The sequence below is a fragment of the Triturus cristatus genome, chromosome 4_1 (assembly GCF_964204655.1).
Source record: "Triturus cristatus chromosome 4_1, aTriCri1.1, whole genome shotgun sequence".
Lineage (NCBI taxonomy): Eukaryota > Metazoa > Chordata > Amphibia > Caudata > Salamandridae > Triturus > Triturus cristatus.
Genome location: NC_140585.1, coordinates 879,674,557 through 879,692,162, shown reverse-complemented (window position 1 = coordinate 879,692,162; position 17,606 = coordinate 879,674,557). Strand labels below are relative to the sequence as shown.

The 17,606-nt window shown below is 44.3% G+C and overlaps 1 protein-coding gene across 2 annotated transcripts in view; it reads right to left on the bottom strand.

Annotated features, from left to right (window-relative positions):
• Positions 1-17,606, bottom strand: part of LRGUK (leucine rich repeats and guanylate kinase domain containing) — a 397,810-nt gene that overhangs the window by 164,525 nt on the left and 215,679 nt on the right. For both annotated transcript variants that reach the window (XM_085653594.1, XM_085653595.1), the window contains exon 8: positions 17,442-17,522. In XM_085653594.1, the coding sequence (XP_085509720.1) occupies positions 17,442-17,522 (81 nt within the window). The remainder of the gene's footprint in view (positions 1-17,441; positions 17,523-17,606) is intronic.

The following is a 17,606-nucleotide window of genomic DNA, read 5'->3' as shown; positions in this document are numbered from 1 at the left end:
ACTGCAGGCCTTGTTTCCTTGCAATAACGCACCATAGCATGTTTTGTTGTCACCTCCACAAACCCTCCCCTACTAAGTGCATTAATGGTGTTTTTTATCCACGCCAACCTGGTTATGTTGTAAGGTCGTTTCGCTGTGTCAGTGCCAGGTATTATGTACTTGAAGGGAGACAGGATGGCAGATTACAGACAGAGTCTGAGGGATTTATGGTGCCTTGCACTTCATATGCGCCGTAGCCCTACCCCCATTACAATGCATCCAAAAAGCACAAGTCTTGAATGAGAAGTGCACATACTAGTCGGAGTGCTGCTGGTAGGCAATGCTGAGGAATTAAAAGTTGATAGTACTGTGTGAGGCCACCGGTAAGCAAAGAAAGCAAAGGTGACTAAGTTCACAAGTCGCTGTCCGGGTGCAATAGATGAATCGCGCTTTAACTGTAAACATCTTGAGCTAACGCGCGGGTGCCCTGATTGCTTCAAAAGTAAAGAAATAGAAAACACATTGTTTTCTATTTCTTTACTTTTGAAGCAATCAGGGCACCCGTGCTTTAGCTTGAGATGTTTACAGCCAATGCGCGAGTAAATAAAGTGAAAAAATTCGGCGGACACACGTTTTTTTTCTCTTTATTTACTTTGGTTTTATCGCCGCACTCACACTTTAACTGTAAAAATCTTAAGCTAAAGCGGGTGCCACGAATGGTTCAACAGTAAAGAAATTGAAATAAAAATGTTTTCTATTCAGGGGCGTAGCTAGAGCTTCTGGCGCCCGGGGCTATCCCTCAGATTGCCGCCCATGGCAGGTAGCGGGGTGGGGGTGCTGGGTAAAAAAGGCGGCGAGCACTTGAAAGGTCTGAAAGGTGCATCATAAAGTCCCACTGCCCTAGCTGTTGTCCAATACAGTACAGGCTGTGCTGCGCGTGTGCCGCACACTAAGTATATTCTTCAATTTCTACCGAGTTTTGGCTTACAAAAGTTGAAACCATAAACCGAATGATAAGAAAGCAAAATGTACTCCTTGAGAATTACTTTATTGTCGGTTGTTTTAGGACATTGACTGGGCTGTTTCTCAGCCTTCACTTTTATCTGAGTGGCAAATGAAGCTCCCATGGCGTCATGTATTTTCTCTAGAGTCAACCGTGTAGCTTGGCTCTATTGCACCAAAAACCTCCAGCTGATTATTGATATGCATGTTCTTTCTGGTGCGGTGCTTGTAATAGACTCTCATAACTGCTGTGGAGCATTGCCTGGCTGTGAACAAGGAGGACCTCATTCCCTCCTGCTGCCATAATATATGGGAAGTGGCTGAACCATCTTGGAATTGATTTGTTATAAGAGGTGTGTATAGGATTGTCCTACAGTGTAGAGTTTCACCCAACCTGTTAATCCAAAAATACACAACACATTTCATACGGAGGGCATGGGGATTAATGAGCAACCGTTTGTCATCAACCGTTCAGCTGTTGCGTTATTATTTTTATACACTTTTGTTTAGTATTTTAGAAATCGAGATGGTGCAGATAAGCCGGGGTTCTGACAACAAAGAGCAGGTGAAGATTCTTTTTTAAGGGTCAATAAACAGCTTTAAAATTGAAAACAAAATGTTTTATTCCTAGGACGTAGCTGGTTAATCCTGTATATTCAAATATATCAGTTAAATGGATTTATGGATGTTTTAGCCTAAAGAAATGAATGAATGAATGAATGAATGAATGAATGCATAATATGTTTGTCGTCGACTTGACCGGCGCCGGCTTTCCCTGTTGTGCTGTGACTTCTGGCATCGTACTTGCCCCAAAGTATTGGCCTGGGGTTTCTTATTTCTGCTCTGTTGTGGGTTCTCAGAGGGATTTTCCATGTGGTCCTTCTGTATTCTCCCTTCTCCCCACTTGCAATAACTTTTATTACATTTTCGACCTTGATATTATTGCTGGAGTGGCTATAAGTATCACCGTTTTGATCTTCTTTGTTCCTTTCCTTCCCCCGTCCAAATTGAGTATCTCTGACCCCTTCACAGTTGTCCTGTATCTGTAGGCAACCAGCCTCTGCTAAACTGGGCATTGCCAGATTAAATATTGCTGGATTGTCATTTACTTGCAGGCTGGCCGTTAGTGCTGTCTTCTGGGCCCCTTCATCCAGATCCTCCGCTTTGCCCTGCTCCTCGTTCCCGATTCCAGCTCCCAGTCCTGGTCGCGGTCTGGAGCCTCCGAATAGATCCAAAATTGTCGGACCGGCAGGTGTTGTTGGGGCACTGACCCGACCTTCCCCTTCCTCTCTGGAACGTCATCCTTCCGGGTCCCAGTTTGCCCTTGGCATCCAGGCAGTCAAGCCACTGCCTCTGTCCCAGCGCATATCTCAGTCGCTGAGCGGGCAGATGTCGGGGCCACACTTAATGACGGACTGCCAGCAGCCGGAGCCGCCCCGGTCTAACCTCGAGTTACTGGTTGCCCCTTTGGCTGCATCTCCGAGCAACAGCAATCAAACCCGCTCAGCGGGCTGTAGAGCTTCTCACAGGTTTGTAGGAGTTCTTGCTGTCTGGCCGCAACTCTGCAAGTGGGGGTGCAGCTAGCTGCTGACCTCCTCACTCAGCAATTTCAGCAGTGTTCAAAACTTGCAATAGCATCCTTATTTTAGAACAGGCACATTGGGGGGTTTCAATAGATCAAGGCATTATGAGCTGTGAGCGGTCGCCTCAGCCGACCACCATCCTGCTTCCCATGTGGTTGCTTCTTGAGTGTGGCATCCACTCCCCTCAGCAACTAACCCAATTTCCCAAACTGGAGAATATCGCTCTCATTGCTCCTGAGTGGACCTCTAGGTCCATATAGAGCTTTCGGCCCTAGACTGGAGCCCCGTATAAGGTTGCCGGGCGAATCTGGCTCTGAGTATGTCTAGGAAGCAGCCATCTTTTGGACTCTTTAGTTGTTAAGAAAGATCTTCATGTGGGTGTGATTCATTTTACTTCCACATGAACCATTTATAAAAATAAAATAGGGTTAAAAAAAAAAAAAAACGCTGCTAACCGCGCATAGTCATCCGCGGCCTAAAAAAATACAAAATACACAACTGATCAATCAAAACTTATAGCCATATGATAAGAGTCTAGAGCAAAATATGCTAAGGTGCTATGCAGATGATAGATTGCACAATACAAATGCTTGTAATATAACCTAGTAAAATAGCATGACAAGGCATAGTATAGAATCACATACAGCAGTGTTCACTGAAAAACATCGCAGATTAATTCCTCTACAAAAACATGTTGAAAGATTGCATTTAATTATAATCACTGCTAATTATTACTCAATGTGCAAATGGAGAAATTGCTAAAAATCACTGGCAATATCTCACTTACGCTTGTGAAACAAAATTGCTACATTGGGGATATACCTTCAAATTTAGCAACAATCTCTACATGATAGTCCATGCATTGCTACTGCATTGATGCTTTTCTTATATTTTTTCTCCTAGAATTCTTTTGGCTGCTGTGATTGATCTTAAGCAGCCAAATTTTCGAGCTTATCAAATCTGAATGAAAAAGTACATGGGGTGAAGTTGTGGCCAAACGGCAAGAGCGGTTGCCTTGAAAGCTATGCAACCAGGTTCGCATTGCGGCAGGAACAGCTCAAAATTCGGCGATTCTTGGCAAATTGCTTAAAATGAATCTATACGTCTGTAACGCAAGTGGTGCTCGTGTAACTCTGACACCTTCGGGTTAAGTGTGTGTTCGGGCAAGTCATCCATTTTCATTTATCATCAAATGACAAATATTTTTTGTTCAATTACTTTATGAACACAATCAATGAATATGTGTATTATATGCTAAATGATTCTGACACAATATACATTCAGGGGCGCGAGCAGGAAGGGCAGCTTGCAAAGAAAATGGGCCCCTACATTCTGCCAAGGTAATGAAATACAGCAATACTCAGTTTCGGTTGGGCCCATTAGGCTTTTGGATCTTGGTGTAAGTGCACCTGCTGCACACAGATAGCTACACCCCTGTATACCTACATATGAAACGTCTTTCTGTGAAGAGGTATGAAGTTAAGCATAAGGAAAGTCAGGCGACTTCAGTTTTTAATTTAACATCCAGACCTATTCCTGACTTTTCAACCAGCACGATTTCAAGAGAGAGCCGACTGTGAATTACGACATGTACATAGTTAGAAAAACAGAAGGAGGTTCGGGCAACTCACAAAGGCTGCTCTCCGATAACCTATTGTCAATTAAATGTGGATTGCAGCGCTGGTGCAGAGAGCCACTCACAGCATTAAAGCACACCACACGTTCACACATCATGCCCTCAATTGACCCCCTTTGGCAGTTTGTATCTTTAAAGCGCATTAGGAATGAGAGTGCATTGCCAAAGGTGCCAGGATGGACGCCCAGAGTCTTCCTCACCGTATTTCCTGAGGTACCCTCGGTGTATTCCCAAGGAGCTCATGCCGATCTGCACCGTTCATCAGAGAGAAGGGCGAAGTAGTAACCGCTGCCAGGGCTGCAGGTGTGGGGGTCACGAGCAGCAGGAATTAATCCCTCGCAGAGAGAAACCACTCTGAAGTCGGTGGTGGCCAGTGAGAGTGGAGTCCGCCAGCTGGACCCGCACGGAGCCAGCGAATAAACCGCCTTCAGGGTGCAGAAGTGCCCGCTCAAGACCGGGGCCATAACAAGGAGTGGGGAAGCGGCCCTGTGGCGCACGTGATGCGTCACTGCTGCGTTTTCGGCGCGGGGGCTGGCCAAAAATTATGCCCAGGGCCGTCATTGGTAGCGCTTTCGCGCTACAAGATTGACGGCCCTGGGACCCACAAATGCAGTACTTCGCACACTTTACACATAACTGCACGTCACGTGCATTTGCGCTGTGATCGTGTGGGTGTGGGGGGTGGTGGGTGTACTGTGTACATCATTCACCAGTGTTGCAAGGCCACCAGTGTCGCAAGGCCGCCGCCCCTAAACTAGTGCCGCCTGGGGCGGACCGCCCCCACCGCCCCCCCCTAGCTACGCCACTGTTTCTATTTCTTTACTTTTTGAGCAATCGTGGCACCGCGCTTTAGCTTAAGATTCTTTACAGTTAAAGCATGAGTGTCGCAATTGAAACCAAGATAAATAAAGAGAACAAGAGAGGAAAGCCAGATGGCGCCTGTGCGAGAGGAAAGCCAGATGGCGGCTGTGCGCGTAGCAGCGCACGTAACCGCAAGCATTTGGCCACAAGCAAAAGCATGTGGTCGGACTTTTTAAAGCCCACTTACTAAATGTCTCGCCAGGGCAAAATTAGTTTACTATAATATGGTTTGAAAACCTAAGGAAAAAAAAACTGACATTACAAAGAAAATAATTAAGCAATTTATGAAACATGACTCCAAAATGAACACTGAATCAGCGAACTATTTTTCTTTTTTCCTCTTGTTAAAAATGGACTGTATCCGATTCAGACCCAGCAAGACCTCCTGTGAGCGATTCCGCACACAAATTGACAAACAACGTCTCTATACCTCCCCAAAAAAGTGGAGACATGCCAATTTGAAGTCTGGGCATCCATAGTTGGGTAAATATTCCAGAGATAACATGTAGTTTATACTTTTCACACCAAATCTTCACTCTATTGTTCATCTATGATGATAATATACTGTAGATAAGATTGTGATGTAACACCATCGTGCGGTGGCAGCTACTCCGTGAAATCTGACGTGCAATTTATATAGACATGGCAAACGCCAACATGATGCTGACACAGCACACTGTGAGCCTTTTGTAGGGCCCACATGTAAGTCACCTCAATTCAATCACTTTGAGCACAGAAAACTTATCAGAGCTGTGTGCATCACCAGCACCATGCATCTCCAGGAAAACTTTGTCCCTGCATCTCGAGTGTGCGCATGTGATCCGTCGTAAACATGCACACAATGCATTTAGAAGTGTGTACCTGTAGTTTCCTGGTGCTCTGCCTCACCGAACAAAGATGGCAGCATGAAGGAATGGCACGCACTGGGTGGTTCCTGCTGCGTGCGTGTGCCAAATGTCGCTGTGTAGCACTCACCAATGGATAGCAACAGGGAGGAGCAGCTGCTAGTCACACAACGTCATCGCTCGCCCCACGGCAACAGCGAGAAGTCGCGCGCACCACAGGCAAAGGCTGGAGCATTGCGCATCCAAATCTACTGAAGACACCGAGCTCTCACAGGTAACAATCTTCAAATGGTTTATGACTATAGTTCGCTTCAGGCCAGGCAAAGACAATGTACAATGTCACCACAGTCAATTACAAACATACAGCCACGTCCACTTACCGGCTCCACTACCACTCCAAAACAGATGCATTGATGATGATTGTACAGCTTGTCACACCACTGAAATCAGCCACTGGGACTGTAATGTTGTTATAAGGACCACCAACTCCTGTAAAATTCTTCTGGCATTTTCCATTCCAATGGTTCAACAAAATGGCAAATAATCTAACAGGCTTGCTGGTAAATTTCCACACAAACGATGAAAGAACAAAAGTCCATCCCGTTACTGAGAATGTCAATTGACAGGATACTAGAAAATCCAAACAAGTATTAACAATGAAGCACACACTGGCAGGGCTGTCGGATGTGAACAGGACACTGGTGGGGCTTCGAGGCACGGTGCTTCAGTCTCGAGGCATGCCTCTTAGTTTCTGTGAGTATCTTTAGTTTTTCAATCTTCTTTGAAGTGTCAGCTTCTGTAAAACTAATTGTAACGCATGGGTTTGTCTCCAGATTGTCGCCAAAAATGTAGTAATGAAGATCAAGTAGCCAACCTGGTGCTTTACCTTATTTATTAAGTCTTAGTTGCTGGATGGTATCCATGTAGAGCAGCCCGACCAGGAGCAGCCTGCCTGCTGCTCAGCCCATACTCCAACTGTCACACCTCACCTCACAGGCACCCAAACATTCCATTTATCGTCACCACCCCAACATTCCAGGCAGCACTTTCACACAGGCTGAGCAGCTAGGGTCAAAGCAACAGGGGAGAAGAATAAATACATATACAAAATACTACACCTAGCTGGGTCCCTCTCATCAGCAATAGCTTGGGAGAGTATGACTCGGCCTCCTCTTAGACCATAGGCAGCATCAGCGCAATTGAGTCACAGAGCGAATGGGAGTATCAGCCCAAAAGGCCGACGGTGTTCACCGACTGCAGTGCTAGGTTGGTGGAAGAAACCATCTTCTTTCCCAAAGTATCTAGTCTCTTGGACTCCCTGTCTGGTGGAGTAGTAACGGATGCCCCAGGATTTACTCTGGATGTGGAGGTTTGGACCACCAAGCTCTCTGGGGTGGGGTGTTGGGTGAGGAAGGTGGGGTCCCTTGGGGCGCGGTGATGGCAGCGGGTTATTGTCCAATTCACAGGAGCCCCTGTGCAGGGTTTGGACCAGGCCCCGACTAGGACATCTGTGAGGGCTTCATTAAAAGAGAGAAGTGGTTCAGAAAATGTGACTCCCGGCTGAAGCACCTCCATCAAGATATTTGCCTCGACAGCTACAGACGGTAGTTAAAGGTCCAGGACCTCTGGGGCCATCCTCACTCCCATAGTAAAAGGGGCTCCTTCCCCCGTAGCCACGGTAGGAGGAGAGACCAAGCCAATATCTGAGGAGATGTCCAGTCCACTGGCATCCGCCAAATCCTAACACCAGGTGTCCTCGGTAATATGTAGGGACTGGTATCCTTCAGGGTCCAGCAGCCCCTCGCACCGTTTTTTTTTAGGAGAAACCTGTGGATCGAGGCACGTAAATGGAGGACGTAAACGCCGATTAGAGAAGTGGTATTGTGATAAGCGCTGAGGCTTTGGTATTTTACTTGTGGCCGCGTATTGGAGTAATTGAATGGACCATCAATATTTCGAAGATAAGAATATTATTGAGACCATAGATAAGGACACAATATTGAGGTATATGGAACACATACATAACCAATCAGGGAAAGGACAGTAACTCCGAGACATCTAAAAAAAGAAAGAAAAATACAAAAAGGATAAAAAGGGTGCCATCTGTGGGACACGAGTATATCACTACATATGGTACTATTGTGGGTGCCTTATGTTATAACAGGAAGTCCTCTATACCAGTATCAGGCTTTTATCTAGAAATCCCACGGTTTGAGAATTCTTGATGTGATAAGTGACGGGTCCTGATTAAGGTGGCCTTCATGGTTCTTTATGCCACCGAAATGCGTTGACCAAGTCCCTTCTAAAATTCTACTATTTTAGTAGTAGCCCTCCTAGAGGGTTATTGAGGTTGTAATCAATCCAATCTGAATGTGCCAATTAGGACTTATGAGATATGGATGGAGTATGTATGTATGAATGAGTGATGTGTATGAACAAAGATTGTTATTCTCTCTACCTGGGTTTGTTAAAAGAATTATATTTTTGTATTAGAGAAATGTATAATTTTGATATTGTTATAAATTAACAATGATGATAAAAGGACAATATAGATAAAAAAAGAATAAACAAATATAAAGAAATAAAAAAATTGTATTGGTAAATTGAATATTTCTAGCCCTTGTTCTTTGTGTAGGAAATCAGTGGCTAAAGGTTAATGAAATGATGTTTAGGTCATGAGGGAGCTTTATTTTTCTGACTGTTTTTTGTTGTTTCCCCTCTTCTCCCTGACCTTTGTAAATTAAATTATATAGAGGGGGTCCCAATTTTTGTTGCCCAGCAGCCCCTCCCATTCATCCCCAAGTCCTATCCCATAGGAATACTGCATAGGCTCCGATTAGGATAGATCGCCTCCAGTCAGTGCCGAAGTCTGTGTTCGACAACGGCATCCAGCTCCGTGTCGGAATAAGGGATTCAGGGATGAGAATGGGGATGGAGTTGAAGTTGGGTGCCGGAGGAGTCAGCAGTGGGGCCAGTGCTGTGGAAGGTCGAGCTGGATCTGTCCATGGATCGAAGGGGCCTGACTGGTGCTGGGGGTGAACCCACCGGTAGAAGACCAGTAGGGGCCCCTCCCAAACTCGCGTGGCCCATTGGTACTCCAGTAGGGACGACCGCCCAAATATGAGGTTCGGCTTCTGGAAACTCGGGGAGGCGCAGAAACGGTCCAGATGTAGGCTCAACCACAGAGCCAGGCTTCTAATGCCGACTCTCCCTCATTTCTTCGGATGGCTTCGACAGACAAGGGGAAGTCCAAGATCTTTTCGACTTTTTGCTCTTTTTGTGTTTGTATGACTTACCTGAACACCTGGACAACTTCAAGTGCGATGACGAGCATTTGGAGTTACTGTGCAAATTATCTTGGGACCTTTCTCTTGATCAGGATTGAGACCGTCATGGCGTCGCACATCAAACTGCGAGAAGCTTCAGGGAGCGCTCCCTCAAGGCCTTGGGGTGCATGGCGTGATAATCGACGCAGGTCTTGGCGTCATGGTTGTGTTCAAGGCACCAGAGATAGACAAGATGTGGGTCAGTCACTGACATTTGCCGGTGACAGGCGCCACAGGGCTTTAAACCAGTCTTTCTCGTGGACATCCCTGCAGCATCAGGAGACAATGTCTTAAAAAAATGTTTGCTAAAAGGTCAAAAAAAGGTCAGTCAAAAAATGATTGGGGTTAGGTAGCTCTTCTCTGGATCTGTGCTAACTGGCACGGAAAGAAAATAACTCATATCAGCGCGCTGGGGTGGCACCTAAATAGGCACTACACATATCACTTCTGGCGCAGACAACTCCGACAAAGACACAGCAGAGCTGAACGATGCCAGCTACCTGGGCACGGGGTACTGCTCACAAAAAAAAAATTCTGGATCCAGTCTGACGCCTGGTGATAATTCTAAGGTAAGAAATGTGAAGCTAGAAGTCTCTCTCAGATATACTTCTTTTTCATATAAAAGCAAGAGTTTGACTCGGAGGTAGCAGTGGGCGAGATCTGCGGGGCACGATATGCCCATACTTTTTTATTTTAACAGAAACAGTTCCTCTACTTTTTGCTAAAAGAAAACTGTCTCATAGATGGTTAATTCTGACACTTGAGATAGCTCCGCTAAAGTGGAAGGGAAGGAGTCTCAAGTGCCCTGATCCCGAGGGAGAAGCTGACAGCTAAACAAGAAACGAGCCTTCTTGCCAAGGAATCTGCTGCCTTAAAGAAATGTAAATGTGGGCAATTGGTAAATCTGCAAATGTGAAGGCTGCCTGGAAGCAGGTTTTGGCTTTAATTGATGGAATCACTTGAAGCCTTCTGACAAAGATATATTCTTTTCGAGAGGTATTGTAAAAGGGCTATCAACTAAAATGTAGAGTGTGTGTTTTTAATGGGCAGTTATAAAAAATATTTGCTCCAGGTACAGTCTTCATATAAATAAAGTCTATATGTTGGAAGCACTTTTTATCTTAAATCTAAATATTTGGGGGGATTTTGCAGCAGCCTATGTTATGCAGTGTGTAATGCAAGTTTAAAATAATGACTTACCTATTCACAGTGCTTTCTTTCGCAGACAGGGACTCTGTAGCATTAAAAATACACAAGTGACTACACCCCACTGCATTAATCAGGATACCGTTCTGTGGTTCTACTGTTACACAGACTTCTGCATTGACTGCATTAAACAATATAGTTTTAATATTATGAAATAGTGCCTTTCTCACTGGTTAGTTTTAACGTGCACTTATTTTTCATTTAAGGTTTGTTATTTTATGTGTAGTTACGTGAAGGGGAAAGACCAACAAAATAGTTCTTTTAAGTCATGCTTTTGAACTCGCCCCATGCTCACTCACTCTGCCCTACTGCACTCAGGGTCACAGTTCTCGTACAGTTTTAATGGGATTCAACTGCTGAATAGACTGGATATTGATTTATTTACATTACTGACTGCACTTTAGTTATGAGTCGTGCTCACTAACCTATATCTACACTACCCCCCAAGGGAGACTTTGACTGCTTGTCCACAGCAACCACTGAGAGTCAACTGTAGAACGCGTGCTTGGCCCAGTTGCTCAGGATCCATAGTGGGGTGGGCCCTGGGACATCAGGAGTAAAAGGCCTCAACCACCACGCTTGGTCCTAGTAGCTCCTGCGTGCCCTTCTGAAAGGAGTTCTGACAATTGGCAGCAAGCGGTGGGGTGCCTAACGTGTAGGAGCCTAGATACAGAGGTAGTATTGGCCATTTCAAATCTGCAACAGTAATGCAATAAGTTCAGTTTCTTTTCCTCTATACACAAAGACAAAACACATAGGCAATGGAGAACTCGGCGTAGGGAATTGATGTCAGCACCATGTCTGTGGATCAGATCAAGGATGTATGTAGCGAAAGAGGGTGGAGGATTCCCAAGGAGCAGGGACAGAGAGGTCCCTAATAATTTTTTTAGGGGCCAGTTTGAGATACTGGATGAAAGGGATGAGGCTGTAGTGGGAAGGGAACCATGGTAGGAACCCAGGAGGAGAGCGCTGTGGATTGAGGCTCTAGAATCCCCTTAGCACAGATTTATCCCAGACACACACCGAGTACGTGTCCTAATGCTTTTTCCAGGGTTTCACCACAGTACTCCCACTTTTAGTTTCTAGAAGAATATCTCAGGTGTGTACACCACCTTGAAATTCTATGGTACCACTGTCCCCAATTCCAGGAGTAAATCTCATGGAAGCGATGAGTCTAGCAGCGAGCCTGAGCTTGCAGCTGGCATTTCAGAAAGCTAAGGTTGAGGAAGGTGAGAAAGCCAGAGTGTTTGACAGGGAGAAGCCAAGACTAGCTCATTGGGAACAAGAGAGGAGGTGGGAGAGACTGGAGGAATGGGCCCAGGAGCAGATGCTGCTGGCACAGGTAAGAAGGGTGGGTGGCAGTCAACAGACAACGGGATGTGTAAAATTAGATAAAAAAATAAATAAAACCACTTACCTGGAAATTGCAGGAGGTGGTGGAGAAAAAGAGCGTGGGAGGAAAAACAGAAGAAAAAAGAAAGAGAGCTGGAAAGGGAAAAGATAGCCCTTGAGAGAGATAAACGTAGGATGGCAGCAAAGACAACTCTATCTGGGATACGTGACTCTACATCCAGTTCAGGCCAGGTTGTAGCCAAGGTTCCAAAAGTTCTTGTGAATGTGTATGTGAAAGGTCAGGATATTCCGGATGTCGGGGTAAGGGAAAAGCAAGGAGCTGGGTGTCACTTGGGCAATGATTTGATTACCCCTCGCTTGGTGCCTTGGATAACGTCAGCTGTGTTAACCAGAGCACAGGCTGCACATCATTATCAGAGTGAGACTGAGATCTTCTCTGATTTACACGGAACAGGACAAGGGAGTCTGCAGGAAAGGGTATATTCTCGACTGGCAATGGCCGTGGCAATGGCAGGCTGGCAATGGACGTGCAGGTCATCGCTTTTGCTCCAGAGTAGACGGAGGGGAGGATGATGCTCCTGAAGTGGACCATTTGCTGGAGTATGGGTCACTTCCAGAGCTGCAGGGTTTGTTAGCTGCTGTTAGGACTACCTGGGAAGATTTCCACATAGCACAGGAGGAGTGCCCTACATTGGTGGGGCTTTGGAAGGAAGCCCAGGAATAGGTAGGCAAAGATTAGCCGTGAAACACTATGTTGGTTGGGAGGGTGGTCTACTTTATAGTGGACCAGTAAATCCTGAGCCAGGAACTAGCAAGAGATTAGTGGTTCCATTGATGCACAGTAACTTCCTGTATTCACTGGCCCATGAAGTGTCCTTAGCAGGGCACTTAGGGATTAGAAAAACCCAAGGATAGGTTGGACCCTCTGTTCTACTGGCCAGGGAGGTACAGAGACACCGAGAGGTTCTGTAGAACCTGTCCCTGTTGTCAGATGAGTGGTAAGACAATAGGAGAGACCAAGGCACTGCTAGTACCTCTACTAGTTGTAGGTGTGCAATTTGAGCAGGTGTTAATAGACATAGTTGGTTCATTTGACGCCCCTCCCCCCCCCCCCCCCCCCCCCCCCAGTCAGGCAGCAAGTATAACTTGGTAGTGATGGATCACGCCACCGGTTACCCAGAAGCTGTACCTCTGAGGAGCATGACTGCAGAGGTGGTAGCAAGAGCTCTCCTAGAGATTGTTTCTAGGGTCAAATTTCCAAGGATAGTAATTTCTGACATGGGAACCAACTTAATCTCTTCTTACATGAGAGAGATGTGGAAGTAAGCTGCTGTGACATACCACTTACTGGCAGAATTTGGAACAAACCCGACAAACTGTTGGTAGAACATTGGAACCTTGGCTTCCTGCTACTCTAAACCTGGAAGGTGAACCCATACAACGGTCTGTGCTGTGTGCATTACCTACCTGCTTTTTTCTCCCATAGGACTGCATGGTGCATAATTGTGCACAACTTTGATCGGTTTGCTTATCTTTGAAAATTCATAAGAAATACAGTACTTACCTTTGAACGTAGTTTTTGGTTCACAAATATATATATAAAGAGAAGTGTTACTTTTCTAAATTGGTCCCGGATTTATTCTTTGAGTGTGTTTCTCATTTATTGCCTCTGTGAGGACAACAAATGATTAGCACACCCTCTAATAAGCCTAACTGCTCGCCCACACTACCACAAAAGAGAGCATTAGTATTATCTACTTTACCCTCTATAAACAAATTGTGGACCCACTGGACTCTCTGCACAGTGTACTTCATTTCAGTACATTACATAGAGAGCCAGCTTCCTACACATGGTCGAAATGGCAGAAAACAACATGTAACTTCATAGATATGGCTATTCTAATGGCTAAAATGAGTATAGAAATAGCCTAGAATGTACCAAGCCTACTCCGATACAAAATTGGTGGCCTGAACTAGTGAAGTGGGCACAGGCCAGAAGCAAACTGTTAAACAAATGACATACTATCACACACATGTCGGTCCAGCATCAGTGGAATGGGGCTTGATATCAAAGTCTCCAAGCAGAGAAAGAGCACAAGTAGACACAAGCTGGCACAAATAACTCAGGAGATTTCAACCTGCACCCTAGATAAAACACTGACTTCCAGAACTACCTTCCCACATCAACCAGAACTATCCAAAGTAATAATCCTAATAGACCCCATATACAAAGATAGATATGGCACGACCAACAAACAAGAAAGAATGGAAGAGCAGGCTACACAAACGAAACACTCAAAAGTCACAATTCGGCCAGCCTGAAATGATCTGGTAGAATTGTGACTTTTCAGTGCTTCATTTGTGTAGCATTTTTTTTCATTCTTTTCTATTTTGGTGTTTGGTGGTTTGCAGACCTCAAGTCCCTGTAAAAGGAGGCGATTAGACGGCTTTAGGAATATGTTGAAATAAACGATCTTCTCCATAACCACTAGTCTGTGTGATGAAAGAGCACCCAATCAATCTGGGCACTTAAACAGAGGCAGATGAATAAAGAAGGGAGCTCCTTCTTCTCCTGACAAACACAGGAAGGCAACCTTTGGACTCCTCAACTTATCTGCAGCCTATGATGCTTGTTGACCACACAATAATACTGGTCAGGCTCTATTATGGGCTTTGTTCTAGGTTCAACCTTCTAAATGTAGTCAAAAATCAGAATCTAGCCAGCTGAATCATCCATAATATCCTGTGGGAACACTTAATGATCATGTCAACCATGCACATCCTTGTACAACCTCTCGAAGAGTACGGAGTACATTTCCAAATGTATGCAGATGACATGAGAATCCATTATTGCCAAAAGCAACCCAAATGACACCATCAAGATCACCTCATGTCAGGACTATGGCCTCCGTTAGGCAAAGTGGAGCTTCCTCTGTGTGGGTAGAATCAAGACTGATATCCTCGTAATGGAAGAAAGTGAACCCATTTCACTACCCTATAACACCAGGTCTCAAGAAACCGCCTTTAACCACTGCAAAAGCTAGGATCCTGTGGATACTATTGTTCACTCCACAAGTCAAAACGATCAATTTCATGCTATTCCTACTCTGTAAAATCATCCCACTACTCAAAACCCACAACCAGATGGAGCCGACTACAGAACACTTCATGTCCTGCATGAAGTATTGAAACATCATCTCACATTCCCAGATCACTCACTGCCAGACTACAAAATCAACCAGCTAGGATGTGGCTTGACCTCCGTAAACAAGACCACATCAAGTCTGCTTAGAAAGCTCTATATTGGCTTCCACTTAAGGTCCACATTAAATGCAAGGTTCTCTGTGCTGTCCACAAAGCCTTCTGGGAAAAAGGCCCAAAACACTAGCAGAAAACAGCACCATGCCACATTACAACTAGCAATTTATGTTCACTGGCTGCTAAATCCTTCTCAACATTTGATCAAGTGGCGCCAAGATATTTTAGTTCTCTTTTTATCAGGCTCTTTCCCTCTTCCATATTCCACACCATAATTTATCTTTGACGAATTTACGTCATATTCGGAAACTTTCCCAAAGTCAGATATCAGGGGATGCAAACTGGCTAAAGTGGGAACTAGATCTGCCGTATAGATCATTACATCATCGGCATACAAAGAGATTTTCTTTTTCCAGAAGCCACATTTGAAGGGTTTTATCTCCTCTCTAATATTACTGGCTAAGCGCTCAATGTACAGGTTAAATATTGTTATTTTAAAACTCGCTGTTAGATTACCATTCAACAGAATTCTAGCCAAGGGCGCTTTATACATTTCCCATATTACCTTACAAAACAAGTCCCCCAAATTATAATGTCCCAGGAGAGTATTCAGATATTGCCAGTTCACCCTATCAAATGCCTTGGTGGCATCCAGTGTTCTAATAGCAAGAGGGCCCTTATTCACCGATGCTAGATCTATTGTCCCTTTTAGCTCATGGGTCAGATCATGTATATACCCCCTTTCATAAAGCCTTGTTGGTCTTCTGCTATTACTCCTCCAACTACCTTACTCAACCTATTAGCCGGTAAGTTTGCAAAGAGCTTATAGTTACAATTAAGGAGAGAGATAGGCCTGTAGGACTCACACAGAGGGGTCTTTAACGGTTTTAAAATCAAAGTGGCTATACCCTCTTCCCAAGACTTCGGGAGGGAAGCCCCTTCTTCCAAAATCCCCACAAAAAGTGGAGTCATAAACGACATTATTAAAGTCCTTAGGGCCATGTAAAATTAATTCAGAAGCCCACCAGGGCCAGCTGCCTTCCCGCTCTTCTCTTATCTATTACCTGCTGAATTTCTCCCAAGGTAATCTCAATCAATGAGATTCTAGGTAGGTAGAAAGAAAGGAGAGTTAAAGTTATTTCCAAAGAAATGATAGAAAAGAAGGTGGGGTGGAAATTAGCTGGGAGGAAAGTGATTGGATCTGCCTCTACTTAGCCTCCGAAACTAACCAATGCTCTACAAGATGGAATAATAAGCTGGAAACAAAGTGAAATTAATCATTAAAAACAAGACCCACAATGATGTCCGTCAACTTGAACATATAATGTGGTACTAACTGGCCCATGGGGATCAAAAAATTTAAAGATTAACGTTTGTTCAGGACTCAAATGATTTTCCATAAGATCTTCGATAGAGATCAGGTTGGCACTGAGAATTCTTTCTGCATGATACAAGGGCTGTGGAAATTTCCCCTTAATCACTTCTTGGTAATGTTCTAATTTTCTAATACAACTTTGAAAGCCTGAAGTTAACCACCCAGAAATGTTATGACAACATCCACTGTCTGCAAATCCCTTTGGCTAAAACATGAAAGTGAATGCACTCTATATTAAGTTGATACACAGACCCCTGTAGAACTAGTAGCAGCTTGGACAAGGGCTCACAACATGTTTTTTCCATTGTGGTATGGAGAGCTTGGTTAGGTTGTTGGGAGTCTGAATGTACAACCAAGATTTTATGTATTATCAGTATATTGTTTTTATTAACTTAACCTGTTCACCACAGTGATATTTACGTCTGGTCCGAACCCACAGTACAAGAGTACAAATGGGGTATAAATGCACATCTTGAGAAAAATTAATAGAAATATTTAGGAGTATCAGTAAACAGGCTGAGGCTAGGAGTTGTAGACAACAGTACCTCTGTCACATTTGTGGCTATTATATGTACTCTCCTTTTACAATGCCTCATTGGTCAGTCACCCAACCTTACCAAGTTTGCCTTCCTAAAGTTCAGAATTTTTGCCTGTTTATGGATATCAGCTAATGTTAAATTGAATCACAAAATGTGGGTCCTACTTTCCTACTGTATATCCATTTTCACAACAGTCATGTTTTCCAAACAGATCTAAAGCCTCTTTATAACTGAGCTCTGTAAATATCTGTTGACTGAGTGCTCATGTAAGCAGTCAATGAAGTCTCTGCTCAAGGATATATGTGCCTCTGATTTCTGGTTGTGATTGACTTCTCAGTAACGTTAACATGCCTGTAACCTAATGTGTTTTATTTAAATACCTTACAAGAATTGAAACTGAAATGGTTTTAAACAACGAGTGTCATGTTAAGTGACACCTTTCTTATTAACCTTCATATAACATATCCTCTATTCTCACCTGCACAGGGTTCTTCAAAAGAGTGAGTTCTCGAAGAAGCGGTAAATCTTCAAGGTAGCGAATCTCGTCAAGTTCAGAAATCTGCTTGATCAAAAGAAAATATATTTACATAACAACATAACATTATTTCAAAACACAAAATCCTGAATGAAAATCATTCTTGAA